General features: G+C 46.7%; 2 protein-coding genes across 3 annotated transcripts in view; one reads left to right on the forward strand and one right to left on the reverse strand.

The window, feature by feature from the left end:
- The window catches only part of PARP9 (poly(ADP-ribose) polymerase family member 9), a 31,385-nt gene extending 27,637 nt beyond the window's left edge, over positions 1-3,748 (reverse strand). The window contains exon 1 of one of the 2 annotated variants that reach the window (XM_019522545.1): positions 3,691-3,748. The gene's annotated coding sequence lies outside the window, so the exon portion shown is untranslated. The remainder of the gene's footprint in view (positions 1-3,690) is intronic. The other variant, XM_019522546.1, reaches the window with a different exon arrangement.
- A 38-nt stretch (positions 3,749-3,786) lies between these two features.
- DTX3L (deltex E3 ubiquitin ligase 3L) lies at positions 3,787-10,729 on the forward strand. Its single transcript, XM_019522551.1, has 5 exons — positions 3,787-3,991; positions 4,507-4,739; positions 6,139-7,704; positions 8,671-8,888; positions 10,416-10,729. Exons 1-5 carry the CDS (start codon positions 3,811-3,813, stop codon positions 10,483-10,485), a joined length of 2,268 nt encoding a protein of 755 aa, XP_019378096.1. The 5' UTR covers positions 3,787-3,810; the 3' UTR covers positions 10,486-10,729.
- The last annotated feature ends 5,401 nt before the right edge of the window (positions 10,730-16,130 follow it).

Raw genomic sequence — 16,130 nt, forward strand, 5'->3', positions numbered from 1 at the left:
GCGCACAAAGTCCAATCTCACACCAAGGTCACGACTCACACAGGTTTTATGCTGATCATATCAGGCCACCGGTCAATCACATCTCTCAACCAATTGTCACTCAAATCATTGGTGTCGCGACGCATAGGGGGTGCACACATGTGCACGTGCACCCCCTGCGGAAAGGCACGGCTGACACTGATGGTGGCCTCTGCAGCTGCTCACTGCCCCCTCCCTTGCTGCTGACACCGCCAGCAGCATCTGTAGGTGGTTCATGATCACCGCTGGCCATCACTGACACTGTCAGTGGCATCAACGGGTGGTTGCTGATTGCTGGTCAGCGCTCGCCGCCCCCCACCCCTGCCGCCAACAGCACCACAGCTGCCCGCGGGAGCTCCCCACCTGCCACCACCACGTTCCCACTGCCAACAGCACCACCACCTCCTGATCACTCAGTTGCAGAGATCACCCAATTTTGCAATTTCTGCTAAATCTACAAAAATCCTGATTTGGGTAGGCCCCTACCCAGGGTCTAACTGCCTTCCCCCAGCAGATTTTTCTTAACTATCCTGGAATGCCCCAGGCTGGTTATCATGGAGTCAGTATGAGTTTTGGCCAGCTCAGTGTCTCCTTTTACACATTCAACCTCAGTCCCTCTGTCCAAGGGGAAGCACACTCTGTGGAAAGCAGCCCATTTTGCAAATGCTGGCCTCAGCCACTTGCCTGAAATGAACCAGCGAGTTGGTCACAGATTTGGACAAGAGTTTCTGGCACCAGTAGCTGTTCTCTGATGACTCAATACACTGCTTCTCTGTCAGACAGAAGATGGTATTTTGGTAAAAAGCTGTATGCAGTCAAGGAACCAGAGATAAATTCTCCAGAATGACTTAGGTTCATGTCCAGGGGTGGCTTTACCTCTCTGATGCAGGAAGAGAGTTAAGCAAAGCAAGGGTCATATGCAGCTTTCAAAACTGAGTAAGCACCTACACTTCTGGATGGGCTTGTAAAAATCACAGAGAAGCCCATACTGCTACATCCATGGGGATCTGAGTTAAACTACAATAATGCCCGTTTGGGTATATCAGGGACGGGCAATTATTTTGGGCAGAGGGCCACTTACTGAGTTTTGGCAAGGCATCACCAGCCACATGACAGGCAGCCCAGGGCAGATTAATATTAATTTTCTAATTTTTTTAGGGGCCCTGTGGGCCAGATAGAATGGCCTGATGGGCCACATCCAGCCCCCGGGCCACATTTTGCCCATCCCTGGGATATACAGTACTCTCATGTGTTGCAACAACACCTCTAATTGGACATGCTGTCCATTGCTATCTACCACAACAGACTGGCTTGGTGAGAATGGTATTGTAATGGCTTGTCCACACAGCAGAAATGTGAGCTTATTCTCCAGAGCTTCACAAGGGGTACAGGATTGTGGTTTTGGACCTGAAATCCATCTTTAGCATTATCAGTTACTTCACATGTCCATGTTCTGAAGGCAGGTTTTTTTTCAATTTAGATAGGTTTGTATCAACACCTCAGGCTGTGGAGATGTTTTGATCCATATCCAAGAGCTACAAAGGACTCCAATGTCTAAATTAGATGAAATCAAGATCTGATCTTTTGGATGGCTCTAAATCAAATGCTGTGGCTCAAGAACGGTGACGGTGCCATTGACAACAGACCCCCACAGACGAGACGGATCAAGCGCAATGCCAACTCTCCTCGCAAGTAAACAAGTCTTGGTCTGGCAGACTCCTCGGTGGAGTGATTTTGGATTTATGCTAGAGGTGAACGACATATCCTCACACCACAGAGATCATCCAGTGTGTAGCTACATTTGAGGGCCAGATCCCAGCCACTCTTGTGGAAATACAAAACACAGTGTCACTGATCCACTGGCCTACGAAGAGCAGAGTCGAGTCCCATGTGCACCGAGATAAATACATCCACCTTCATTCGAATTATTTAATGGCAGCAGCAGCCATTTTGAGCAATACACCCAGACACATCCAAACCCAAGCCTTGCAGGGACCTCTGAGCTGGCAGAGCCCGCTACCCATCCTTGAACCTTACAGCGGGGCTGGGATCTGCCTCTCGACAGGTCACTGTGGGATCAGAGTCTAAGCAGATCCCTGGGGAAGAAATCAGGGGACTCAGAGAACCAGGCCTGGAAGAGAGCTCCAGAGGTCACATCTAATCCAAACCCTGCCTCCTCCAAACCATTTTATACAATCCACAATCTAAACTCTATGTAAGACTACTGCCGACTCTGGCACAACACAGATCTAATACCTGAACCTGCCACAGGTTAAGGAGGGGACCCCAGCAGCCAGCGTCCTGCTTCTATGAAATGTTGTCAATATATACTGAAGAGATCCCAGGGAGAGGGCCACATCTCCTGCCCCAAGGCTGTATCAATCTGACCAAGGAGTAAAATCCCTTCCAGACCCCAAATCTGTCTATGGAGGGGCAAGACCCTCTAGCCAGGAACCTCCAGCTTTGGTCCCAGCAGCAGCATGGGCACAGCCCAGTCAAAGCCCCCAGCCTTGGCGCAGCCAACACCCGGTGCCTCTGAGCGAGGCTGAAAAACACCCTGACCCATATGGCAGAAGCAGGAAGGGGAACCGCAAGACCCAGAAGCCTGGGAGATCCCCACAGCAGAGCACAGGCATGGCTGGACCCGGATCACCCCTGCCCAGCGCTGTCCAACGTCCTCCCACGAGCCTCAGGTTGCCAACACTGAGTCTATTCCAGGTTTCCAAAACACCAGCATGCCTGCGATGCGCACACCGCGAACGTGCCCGCGTGCTGGCAGAGATCAGTTACAGATACAGTGCGTAGACTTGACGTCAAGAAGGCAAAAGCACGTTGCTACTACATTTCAAAAACCCACTGGAATACTATATCAATCAGATTTACCATTTATCTTAATGAGCACCCCATCATTTATCTCCCGGGTGACTCTCAGCAGCCTCCTGAGGATTTACAGGCCTCCCTCACCAACCGCAGGAGTTTGACGCCAGAAAGTTCCCATGGTTGGCAAAACCACGGATGGTAAAACTAACGGCTAATGGGGGAAAATGGGGTTAGGGACTTGAATACTGTACAGTATAGTGTATACAAATCATTTTTACTTACCTTTAATGCACATGGTGGTCAGCGGGGCGTAAGCATACCCCTAGGGGCACTTAGGTTATCGGGGGTATGCTAGAAGGACACCCCGGTTTTCTGCCATTCTGCCTCTATTGATACAAAACCTGGACGCCTTTACGCCCTGTATTTTTCTCTTGGAAAAAATGCCTTTCACTTGAAAAATTGAGGAGATCAAGGCGACATAAAGGGTTTCGTATCGACAGAGGACAACCGGCCTGCCCTCTATGATGGCCACCCCACGGGTAGGGATGGGGCCCACCTCTGGCCACGGAAAACTGCGGTTACTCGAGCCAAAACGGCACGCGTGGCTACCCAACGCCATGGCGGGCGAGGGAGACCTGCACATCCCGTTCCTGGAGGGCTGGCGACCCCCGCGCACCGGGCTCTAGCTCCTGCCCCCCTGCCCGTTTTGTCGGACTTCACCTCCAGTTGAACAGCTGGGAGGGAAGCAGCACCTCCCCGCCCCTAAAGTGTCCGGGGGGCAAGTCCCCGCTGCCCCCGCAGCCTGGGCACTGCTGGTAGGAAGCCCGCGGCCCTGCCCACGACCCCGACTACCTGCGCTGATCTCCGGGCGGGGCCGCTGCAGCCGCGGGGAAACGAAAGCGAAAGCTGCCGCGGCGGCTCCTCCTTCCCTTCCCCGCCCTCCCTGCCTGCCTGCCGCAGCTCTGCCCGACCATGGCCGCAGCGCCGGGCCCGGCCGCGCTCCGCGTGCGGGTGTCGGCGCCGCCGGGCGACCGCCTGGAGCGCAAACTGCTGCTGCACTTCCAGTCGCCTCAGCGCTCGGGCGGCGGCGAGTGCAACCTGCGGCGTGGCCCCACGCCCGGCACCTACCTCGTGCGCTTCGTCTGCCCGCTCGGTGAGCCCGCGCCCCCTCCTGGGCACCCCTCGCCCCTTGCTTCCCGCCAAAACTCGCCTCAAGGCGGTTACCACGCGGGGCTGGGTCGCGGCCAATCCCCCCCCCGCGCCGGGTGTCCCCCTCGTCGCGCGTGGCGTTTGGGGTGCGTCGTGGCGCTCTCTCGGGTGGCTCCCGCGACTTCGTCCTCTCGGGGCGTCCCGTGTTATTTGTAGGGGGGAGCTGGAGGCCTCTAAATCTGAGAGCGAGGAACAGGGCCCTCAAGCCTGCCTTGTCCCGGCGCTGCCCCCTTTATTTAACCCCCTTGCAGTTACAGGGGCGGTTTCTGGCCTCCTTCACCCTGGTAGACTCTCCGGCGCCTCTTACGGCAGGCTGGAAAACTCTCTGGGGTTTGGTACGTGTTGCATGTTGGGGGAGGATGCACCCCAGGCACCACAGCCTTGCTGGCTAGTTGGGGTTCATCAATGTGCTAAGCCGTTCCTGACGTTTTCCCCCAATTTGTTCCCAAATGGCTCTAGCAAGGGAACGGGTAAAATCGCATGGACATCACGAGATACAGCTGGACAACAGAAATGTGCAGATCTCAATCGAGCCGGAGTCAGACACAGCAGATCCTGGGGAAAGCCAGTCGACACCACTGTCCTCAGGGTTACCTGCTGCTTTGGGCTTCTTGCAGCCTCAGAAGAGTACTGCTAGCCAGCACCTGGGTGAAAAACGTAACGACAGTTCATCTAGCACTTTTACTGATCAGGTACGTCCAAAGACGTATGAAACAATGGTTCTCCGAAGTCTGCTAAGTAACACAGCTATAGCTAAGCTTCCATAAACCAGTTAGGGGAAAAGAGCTTGTTTCACCTTTTAGCGAAAATTGAAAAGCTGGAAATGGTTATTGTGGGTTGAATTTGTAAACTTCATACTCAATGAATATGGGCAGTCATCCATTTCTCCGATTAGCATAGAAACAGAGAATAGTGGGGTGATTTGGGCAGGGAGGGGATGGCCGAGGGGTAAAGATTTCCATCTCTTTTGTGTTTGTGGCATGCCCAGGTCCCCTGAAATCTAGAAACTCATTCTGTTTTTCAGACCCAGTTTGTGCGCTCTGATCCTGGGTCTGGCTTGCTATTGAGTGACTGAAGGCCTGGGCATGCGACACGTTTACACAGCAGTCTAATCTGCCTTTATATCTGTGTAATGAAAGGGGGGGATGTGGCTTAGTCCTACACAAGTGTAGTTTAGGAAAATTAAGATTTACCCCAGAAAGAAAAAAACTGCAGAAATACACCAGTGCAAGTTGCACCACTGAGGTGTTGTGGGTCTGCACTTAACCTGGGGTAGATATTTATTCAGTGCAACTAAACTATTAGCAGCTCCCCTGCCACATAGTTAGGCAGTGTTATAAAAGCACATAGGCAGGGAACAAACCTTGGGATGACTGGTTGCCTGTCCACTCTACGTCCTGGTTTAACTGGCACTGGTATAAAAACTGATTTAAAATTATGCCACTGTTAATGGGTCATATGTCTTAGTCCTAAGGTTTGTTTATTAGAGGCTTTCTAAGGAATGCCATCAGACAAAGACTCCAAAGTGTATCATAAGATATTTTGTATGTCGTGTTAACATCTGCTTGATTTCAATTTAAGAAAGAAGCAGGGGTTTTCTTTATATTGCCACTGTCCATCTCATGTGAGCGCATAGAAGATTTGGCACTACCTGCATTCTGAACAGACTCTCATAAACATGCACACTTCAGTAGCAGTATACATGTATCAATAGAAGATTATATGCAGGAATATTTATTTGTAAAAAGAACACAGTCATTTGGACCACTTAGAAACAGTATCAGACCAGGGGCTGGCAAGTTATGGCCCACAGAGCCACTGGATTTGGTCTGGAGCCAGGAGGCTTTGCCCAAACTTTTGCCAGGTACTTTCTGTGTCACGCCATAGATGCACAGCAGGGAGAAATGGCAGTGACAGCGCCAGCCAGGTCATAGTGCCTGGGGCCTAGGCTGGGTCGTTCTGGCCTGCTGCCAAAGAAAAAATCACTGACCACTGGAATAGAAAGCTTTTTTAAAATAAAATATTTGTGAAGCAAGCTGAGAGTTTTAAGAACTCTGCTGCTGATGTCTCTTTATTTTCTTTCGCTTTCAGATTTTTCTCCATGTGTCTGCCACCTTGAATACCCACCTGTTCACTAAGCAGCAAAGGGAGGAAGTGATCAGTATGTGCCCAGGCTTAAAACCAGAAAAAAATCCTAGTGACCACGGGATTGAGAAAGTGACAGGAACCTATGCAGATATTGAAAAAGTGTATCACCGCTTTAATCAGCTCCTTGTAAAGAATGACCAACGTACTGATTTTTTACATGCTGAAGGAACGAAGGAGTTGGAAGATAAGAATGGTGTGGATGGAGTGAACAGTATTGAAGTGCAGTCAGCGCTCTATGAATACTTTAGCCATGTCTGCCAGGAACAAATAGAAGAATTACAGCAACGTTTCAATGTAGAGATAAAAAGCCAGGAACAAGACAGCGGGCTTGTTTCAGTGTACTTCCTATGTGCTGGGAGTCCTGTGTTGGCAGAAAATGCTAAACAGTCTTTTATCACTGCTTTTCAGAAAGCACTAAGAGATTTGAAACAAGAGAAAGTGGCGTTTGCAAATAGTTCTGAGTTGAATGAAGCAGTCCAGAAAGTACACACCAAGTTTAGGGGTCTTCTTGCCAAAAAGCATGGGAATACAATAATACTCCGGGGTCCAGCAAATGAGATCAAAGTGGCAAAAACATTTCTAGAAGAGAAAGACATGAACAGCCCAGTTGAAAGAAATATAAGAATAGAAGCTGGATATTACACCCATAAAAATGGAATTGAAGTTGATGCTACTGAATTTGAATTGGCAGAAATTATGTTAAATAAAGAAATTGAAGAGATAACAGTAAATTTCAATACTACAATGGAAAAAAAGCCCTGTCTAGCTGGTCGGAAATTGCGCGTTATATTTAAGCCTAAGAACAAGGATTCTGATATGTCTTCACATGCATATGAAAGCTTCATCACTGTATTTCAGGTTTTTTCATCAAAGATCATTCAGAAAACCCTCCCATTGAAACTTCCAGCTGTTCAGCAACAAGAACTGAATAATTACCTTGATCACCTGCGATCAGAAAACACGCATGTAATAATCAGGAGAAAGGAAGACAAACTCCTTTTAACTGGTGTAATGGATTCCGTGCTTGTTGCTGAAAAGTACATATTCAGCTGGCTGGAGAACTCGACCCAAATGAAAACTGAAACAGCTCAAATTAAAACTGGAACAGCCCATGGCGCCCAACAGTTTCATGGGGCCAACTTTACAGAGACAGCAGGAGTATCTCAGGAAACTGATAGAGGAAAAGCAGATAAATTCCTTTCCGAAAAGCAATCTAGACCAAAGGCAGAAGGAGAAGAGCAAGCCCAAGAGAGCTGTGCTATTTGCATGGATAAAATCAGTGAAAAAGAAACACTGTCAAAGTGCAAGCATGAGTTTTGCAAAGTATGCATTGATAAGTCAATGCAGTATAAGCCAGCCTGTCCTATCTGTAATACTTTCTATGGATGTGCAAAAGGTAATCAACCAGATGGATTTATGTCTGTCACCACTGCACCTTATCCACTTCCTGGTTATCTTAACTGTAATACCCTTGTGATCACCTATACTATACCAAATGGAATTCAATCTGTAAGTATATTTGAAGGTGATATATGATGTTTCTCAATTTAAAAAAAAATAGAACTGTAATGTGAATTCAATATTGTTCATCCATTTATTTTTACATCCTAGAAAGACTCTAGTTTTTTTTAACCTAGTAGGTATTTAATCCAATAATTTTTGTTAGGCTCAGGTACTCTGTTAGGTTCAAGTACTACAAAGCTTAGGTTTTTAAGGAGTTTGCAGATCAAATCACACTCTATTTCTTTAGACAGTACTATGAATATGCAATCAAATGTTTAATTGGGGCTACAAGGAAAACCCTACAAAAATCAAATATTAACCAATCAGGAGTAAAAGATACAGCCAAGTGGTAGGCCTCACTTGTATGCCTGAGCTTCCCTTTCACGTGTGTGAAAGAATCCAAACTAACCCAGTCAAAAAAATCAATAGAAAAATAAGGTGTAAAGATGCTGTGAGAGGAGATTCTTGGGCCTTGTACTGGATTGCAGGAAGATGAAAGGTAGGAATACCAGTGCACTGGAGGGATGAAAGGTTTCAAGAAAGGGACCATCTTTTTGTTACGTGTTTGTATGTAATGGAGATGGCCTCTTAGTTGAAGCCCTCACCTTCATGTCATCCCATCAGTGCATTGATAAGTGCTTGACACAGTGAGTCCTGACTAGGATCCTTACTGCTGCAATAAAAATAGTAGTGTCAATACCATACAAAAAGATGGTGTGAATGGGAAAAACAAAGGAAGAAAGGAAGAGAGATCAGGATAGCAGGAACACAGTATATAGGAACAGCAATGGATGGGAAACTAGAGGAGAGAAGAGAGAAACCATGATAGCTGAGGAACAAAATAAAAAATTTGGTACACTGAGATTTTGAAGAGAATGAAGGAGTTGGAGGAGCTGAGATGTAAGATTCATTTTTGTTACACATTTCTACCATATGTCACACTCATCTTTTACTGTATTTTTTACAAAACAGAAGGATCATCCAAACCCAGGGAAACCATATCGTGGGACTCAGCGAACAGCATACCTACCTAACAACACGGAAGGAAATGAAATTCAGGAGCTGCTTAAGAAGGCTTTTAATCAAAAGTTGATCTTCACAGTGGGTCAGTCACGTACTTCTGGTGTAGAAGATGTTGTCACCTGGAATGATATTCACCACAAGACACAGATACGTGGGGGACCACAACAGTGAGTATTTTATTTTTAAGCAGTTTTGCTAAGCAACTGGAGTGCTAGACTGTCTGCTTTTAGACTTGCATGCACCTCAGCATTTCAACATTGTTAGCCCCAGTGCATATCAGTCACACACCTGAACAGATCTTTACACTCACTGTCCCCATCTTTGCACCTTGTGTTGCCATTTACATTGGTACAAGTGCCTGTGCACAAACCTTGTTATAGTGCATTGGTAGTTATACAACTACTGCAAACTCCCATCTTCCAAGAATTGTGTGCTCAGTCACACTCATGTCAAAGAGCTAGTTTGAACAGGGAGCACAGGCCTTCTTGCTGCAACAAGAAATTAGTCCATCAAATGCAATACTATGTCATATCCTTCAATTATGTTTGGACCATTCATGGTACCATCTGTCATGCATCAAGCCATTTGCCTATTAGCTGTGCAAGTGCCAAAAAGCATCCAAGTATGCTTTTTGGCATACTTAGCTATGATCTGTTCTGGACATAAATTGCCCCCCCTCATTCAGAACAGGCAGGTATGAGAGTAGCCAAGATTATATATAGCTTGTCTCAATCCCATCACTCTTTTTTCCCCACAAAAACTGACATCTTGACCCAGGGTGCAGCACGTGCTATGGGTACAGTGTGAAAACTACTGTATAACATTCTGTTAATGTGGTGTTGTGTCATGTGGCCCATGGAGCTGGGAAATGGAGCAAATCGGGGTGATGCTTGCCAGTGAAATCCAGGCACACAGCCCAGCTTGTGACCCATACTAATGGCGGTAGGTGAGCAACAACTATGATAACCCCTATGGCAGAAACGGGCAAAATACAGCCTGTGGGCCAGATCCAGCTCACCAACTGATTGGATCCAGTATGCAGGTGGGCACCTGCCAAGTAAATGGATCTGGCCTGTGGGTGGGCAGTGGCTCCAGTTCCGACAGCTGCTTGGTGCCAGGCAGCTGGAGCTGCTTCCTGCATGGTGGGCACACTTGGTTTCTCTCCATCTCTCTCTGTCTGGGTGAGGGCTGCCACCAGTGCAGAAGTGGAAGCATGAATGTACCTGCAGCTGTAGCATGCCCTACTGCACCCCTCACCTTCTGAGTCCAGACCTGGCAGCTACTAGCTGAGTCCACATCTGCCCAAATGTGGCCAGAAGCTTCCAGGTTAGGGTCCTGGGTGCGGAGGTAGGTGGTGGCTTGCTACAGCTGTGGGTGGGTTCAGACTCCCACTCTGAGACACCTGGACAGCTCACCAGAGCTCTTTAAGTGGCCTGTTGCCTTAAATAATTGCCCAGTCCTCCAGTATGGCCACCCTCACCATTGCCTTGCTGCTGCTGCTTGCCCTGCCATCACCACTTGTCCCACCACCACAACTGCATCCAAATCCAGACCATGAGGCAGTGCAAGTTTGATATCCCTGGATTAAGGTATGTACGTGCTGTAGGAGATGTGTGGGGAAGATGTTGGGCTGTTGCCAGCTGATGTTTTAGTATGCAAATAGCCCAAATACTCATTCTCTTTTTTTCCCTTAGGTTTGGGTACCCTGATCCAAATTATCTGAAACGTGTTCGGGAAGAACTGAAAGCAAAAGGAATTGAATAGAGAAACGTAACAGCCGAGTATGCTTCAGTTATAGTCATTGACACATATAGCATTTAGTTGAGCAAGATGATTACAAAAGCAAGTATAAAATTACAGTGCTTCCCCTCCCCCCTGCCTAAGACAGTCATTCTGCTGTTCTTACACATGGCAGGATTTGGTTTTACAGTTGCAATAGGCATAATCAGATAAGGATAGTGATGTGCTTTGGTTCCCCTATATATGCCTTATCCTACAAACCATTGGTCTGCTTGAATAATTCTTTCCTCCAGGACTACACTTGTGAGTAAAGTAACTCACACGAGTAAAAGGCTTGCACTCTCAGGACCTGTGCTAGCAATCTCAGTATGTGTTGTTCGAGGAAAAATTAGTAAAGCAAGATCAGATGGAGAAGTGAACAAAATTAAAAGTAAATGTACAGAAAAATGTCCTTTGCATTAGAAGTAAATGTACAGAAAAATGGAATATCAGGGGCTGAAATTGTTTACAAAGTTGGGTTGAATTCAGTGAATAGTTTTGTATGGGGGGAAAAAAGAAGTTGAAAATGCCACTTTGCTTTGATACCAAAATGAAACATTTCATTTAAATTTTCATTCCAAAACTGCATTTTTCATTTTAAAATTACCTAAATTAAAAACAAAGTTTTAAATATCCCAAAACAGAAATGTTTCCTGTTATATCAAATGAAACACTTCAAATTTAACACCCTCCCACCACACCTACCCACTCAGTTTCTGTCACTTTGCCAAAAATCCTGCACTGAATTTTTTCCATTCTTTCAGTATGGCCCCATATTGTGAAAAAAATCCATTAATTCACCCAGATATGTGCTCTCTTCAGCTCCTTATAAGACATAAATCCCCCTGGAATCAACATACCTTTGGAGAAAACTTTTTAAACAGAAGTAACCAACAGTTATCACGTACGGTTCGTCCCCTTTCTTCCTCACTCCAGGAAAGCTGCATGAAAGTTTTATAAGGACAGGAAGTGTTGTGGGGGTTTTTTTTGCATTAGTGAAGTGTACCCAACATGGAAAGTGCTAATGTGTGATATGATTTTGGAGTCTGTTTCACAGTTTTCAGGTGTGTTAAGTGCCAAAAACTCCAGCTGAAAGCATTAGGACCCCAGGTGCCCACATTTCCAAATTAGACTTAGCTCTGAGTCTCTGAATATGTTTAAAAGTGTAAAGATAATGCATTCTGAGCCATTTAAATTTCTATTTTCTTGTGCTGGTAATTACAGCATATCTGCTAGTACGTAGGTAAGGGATTCTCGGCTGACATACCTGTGATTCTATTAGACATGTACCTGTTGATGTTTTACACCAGTGGTGTCCAACCTTTTTGGCAGGCTTGCCGCAAGTTGGGGAGGTGCCCCCACCCCAAGCCAAGTTAATCCTTCCCTAGCCCACAACCACTAGTTTTGAGTGATGAGCAAGAATCCAAAGCCCTGAATTTGGTGGCAGCTGCAGGGCCAGGGAAGAGCTAACCTGGCTCTTGGAAGTGACATCCGATGCCTCCTCTCCATTTACAGAGCACATGGGGCTCCTGTAACACACATATCCGCTGTCTGTGGCATGTAAGCCCTGGGTTCCCCATCCCTGTTTTACACTGAATCACATGTACCTTAAATTTTTACTGCTATTATAACACACATGGCTTTGACTTAGAACAGTTGGTAATTGTTAATTAGCTGTACTGTTATAAAATACAAATATTGTCATCTTTAGTTGTCCGATGTCCTTTTTGCTGTTCCACATAATCTAATTTTGTAGGCTTCTACTGTGTAGGATGCTAATGTACATTTACAATGTTCATAAGATTTGTATGGTGCCAGGGGTGTGTTCTTTGCTGTACAGTACTAAAGGAGTCTCTGGTCCAAAGACTTTTTAATCCATTGAATGAAGTCAGTGGGACTGAATCAGATCTGGGCAGCAGGATTAAACGCACCTTTTAATGAATTTGGTAAATAATGACAGCAGACAAGGGAGGGAAGGATTGGTTACGAGATGCAGCAAAATGAGGTTTCATGCCCATGCCCAGAAAACCCTGCAAGCTATGTAGGTGTCCTGAAAATACCCTCCAACCTAGTTTTTGAAGACAAGGATCTGGGAAGAGGAGAGACATGCCTCACCCTACATATCTTGGGAGCCTTTGAGAATGAAATGCCAAGGTAAATGAAAAATAGAGCCATCCTGCCTACACAGTTGTGGTTGACTAGTCTGAGCTGAGTTTCACCAATGCACAGTTATGTTTAACAGCTCTAGGTGCAGGTTCCTCTTAACAGAAAGAGCTTTATATGTGAAATATCCCCAGCTTGTAAGTTATTACCACCAAAATCAAATTGCTTCCATTAGCTGCAAATGGGTAATAGACTTTAATACCTTTGTGGATTAGCACCACAATTTGATACTAGTAAGCTTCCAGTTCAACCTGAGCTTTATTTCAGCCAAAAGCTGACAAAATCTGGAAAGAGCTGAGCCATATGAGGTCTCAAAGTCAAAGATTATTCATATCTGCTAGCCTTTACCATTCAGGTGTTATTCATGAAGAACAGTGACCGTTTCTGTTACTGTTTGGTTACGCTAAAGTAAGCGGAACATTGATTACAGGTACCAAGGAATGAATCGAGCCTGAATAAGGTTTTGGAATAGAGCATTAGATGTTGGTCTAAGGACACGGGCAGACAAGGTTCTCTGGGTAGATGCGATATCTTTTATTAGACCAACTAAATCTTTGGAAAATTTATCTTTGCAAACTTTCAGAGACAAACACACTTCTTCAGGCATAGGGAGAGTCTGATGGTGTTTTGTCTGCTCTCCTGGGTGGAACAGAAGCCAAAATGCAGGTCTGTGAAAATGCAAATATGTAGCAGCAAGGATCAGAGGGAATGGGAGACAATAGGTGTGGGGGGTAGAACATTGACCTGGTGTTAATATGTAGCTGGTAAAATGCAGACAGGTTACCTGGGTTTCTCAGATGTCAGGCAGGTTATAATGTGCCATAAATCCAATGTTTATATTTAGTCCAGACAAGGTTCTTTGGGTGAATCTGATATCTTTTATTAGGCCAACTTAAATAGTGTGTGGGGGGGGGAATTTTAGCAAGCTTTGGGGTTTAAAAACCCTTTGTCAGCCTCTGCAGTTGGTGTGTACTCTACCCCTATATTTAGTCTGTGATTTTCTGTATCCAGTAGATTTATGAAGTGAAGTCTATAGGCTTGTCTATCTCTCTCCCCTCACCACCCCCCCTTGCCAGTACCCAGGCAGCCCCTCCCACATGTGCACATCCCCCTCCACACACCCCCACCCCCCACAGGGCAGGGCATGGATCACACCTGTCCTGCTCCTGAACACTGTTCACCCCCAACCCAAAGCCTCATAGGGAGTTTTGGTGAGTTGTTGGAGAAGGGGAAGGACTTGGGTGGGAGTGCTGTGGGGCTGGCCCCACATGCTGTCACCATCTGCGGCTGGGGACTGGGCTGGGAGCACAGGGAGCTGCACGCTATGGGGCCCCACTCACTGCCACCACATGCAGCTCCAGGGACTGGTACACTCCAGTGACTCTGAGGACCCCCCACTCCACACACACACCCACAGCCCCCACACACACTCCCACTACCCTAGGGTTACCATACGCCCAGGGTTTCCTGGACATGTCCTCTTTTTTGGCCCCCTGTCCTCGTGTCCAGGCGGGTTTTTCGAATGCAAGGAAATAGCCAGGTTTTTGCTGAGAACTAGCAGCTTGGCTACTTGGGGCTGGGAGCAGCAGGGAAGGTGATTGGCTGTCAGGGGTTACATGCTCTGCACACAGGCTTCGGCAAACTGCTCCCAGGTAAGAGACGCACAGTGCGTGTGTGCGTGCTTGTGCGTGTGTGCATGCAGCAGGGCTGGGGAGAGGGGGGCCCAGGGGCTGCAAGTCCAGAGTGCAGGTCACCAGCAGGACTGGGGAGCAGGGGACTGCAGGTCGAGAGTGAGGGGCACCAGCAGGGTCAAGGGGGCTGAGGCATGCGGGTTTGGAGTGAGGAGCAGCACAGGGCTGGGGGGCACGGGCTTAGGAGCAAGGGACCAGAGGCAGGACACAAGCAAATCACTGCCTCCCCCAACCATATACTGCGCCTCCACATCCCCCTCCCTCTTGCAGGTGTCCTCTTTTTTGATACTGGAAATATGGTAACCCTACACCCCCTACCATACCCCCAAACACACCCACACCCTCCTGCAGCCCCTACCCCAACCATATACCCTACACACCATACACACACTGCACACACACACCCTCATTCCCTCCCCACCATCCCACATACACCCCCCTACCTCCACACACAAAATACAAGAGTAAGACTGCATTTTAAACTATGATGCAATCATATCTAGATACGCTATGCAAACACATAAATAAATCAGGACAAAAATTTTTTTTAATAAAATTAAAATAAGTTATAGCAGATGTTTGGGTTTTGGGGTTTTTTTTTTTAATATAATATGATTTTTCTTCTGGCTTCAAAATGGCAGCACCCTCCCTCTGAAAAGGAGTATTTCTGGGATTGGGGAGGGACTTCTGGTGGCCAAGGTCAGGGGCTAGGGGCTGGGACTCTCAGTCCCAAGGCAGTCAAGGGGCAGGGCTACCCTTGCAGCCCTGGACAGCATACCAAAACTCACCCCTGCCGTGCACACTTTAGAAGAGGGGTATTACAGTCCACAGTCAAGCCTGGATCTGGCAATAGGGGAACTTGCACTCAGGGATGGACAGAAGGGATGGGGGATAGTTCCCCCAGCTTCTACCATAAGAGGGGACATACCTGTTTTAGAGACCTTTTCTGTCTTCCTCCATCCATTAGACCAAATTTTCTCCATTAGTGTTGCAGGGAAGTTTATACAGAGGAGGACACAAGAACCATTGGATTTTACAGGGTATAGCCCCAACCGAATGGATTAAGAGATGAGCCTAGACTTGCTGTAACCTGCCCTGCAGGTAGCACTGAAGCAGTGAACTGAGTTTTGTGACAAGCTCTTTGCATGTGGGCTTCTTCACCCAGAAAGCTGGATTTGAGAAGAATTCAGGATTATACAATACACATGGAGCCGTTCTTTTCTCAGTTAGCACAAGCTGCTGTGCTCCGTCTCTCCCTTCACGCTATCAGGACATACACCAACAGTGCAGCGTGAACCAGTACAACTTCTGTCATGGTAACAGTTGTTCTCTTTCTTTGTATTTCGGTGAAGCAATGAGTCTTTAACAAAAGGCCCTATTACTTCAGTTTAGCAGAGAAATTAAAATGAAAACTGGTTGCCACAAAACTTAAAAAACAGGAAGTATCAAGGCCATGTCTCCTAATGCAATGAATATGAAACACACTCTTAGACCACAGAGGCCCATTTTGTAATGCCAGGAATAGCAAGATGATTTAATCATTTTGATTTTAAGAGTCCAAAGCAGCAAAACAACTTCAAAAGCAAGAGTTTGTTCCTAACATACCTCAAAACAATCCCCAAATATCTAACATTATAGAAGGGACATAGTAGCATCACTGAGTTACTTATCATTTTGTTATGTGCCAGGTGTCCGCCTCCAAATTATTTGGCAAATTTCTGCAAACCAGTTTATCCCTTTCTAAGAATGAGGCAAGGAAAAAAAAAAAAAAAAAAT

Source organism: Gavialis gangeticus, unplaced genomic scaffold (genome assembly GCF_001723915.1).
Source record: "Gavialis gangeticus isolate Ggan-Ray unplaced genomic scaffold, GavGan_comp1, whole genome shotgun sequence".
NCBI classification, from domain to species: domain Eukaryota; kingdom Metazoa; phylum Chordata; order Crocodylia; family Gavialidae; genus Gavialis; species Gavialis gangeticus.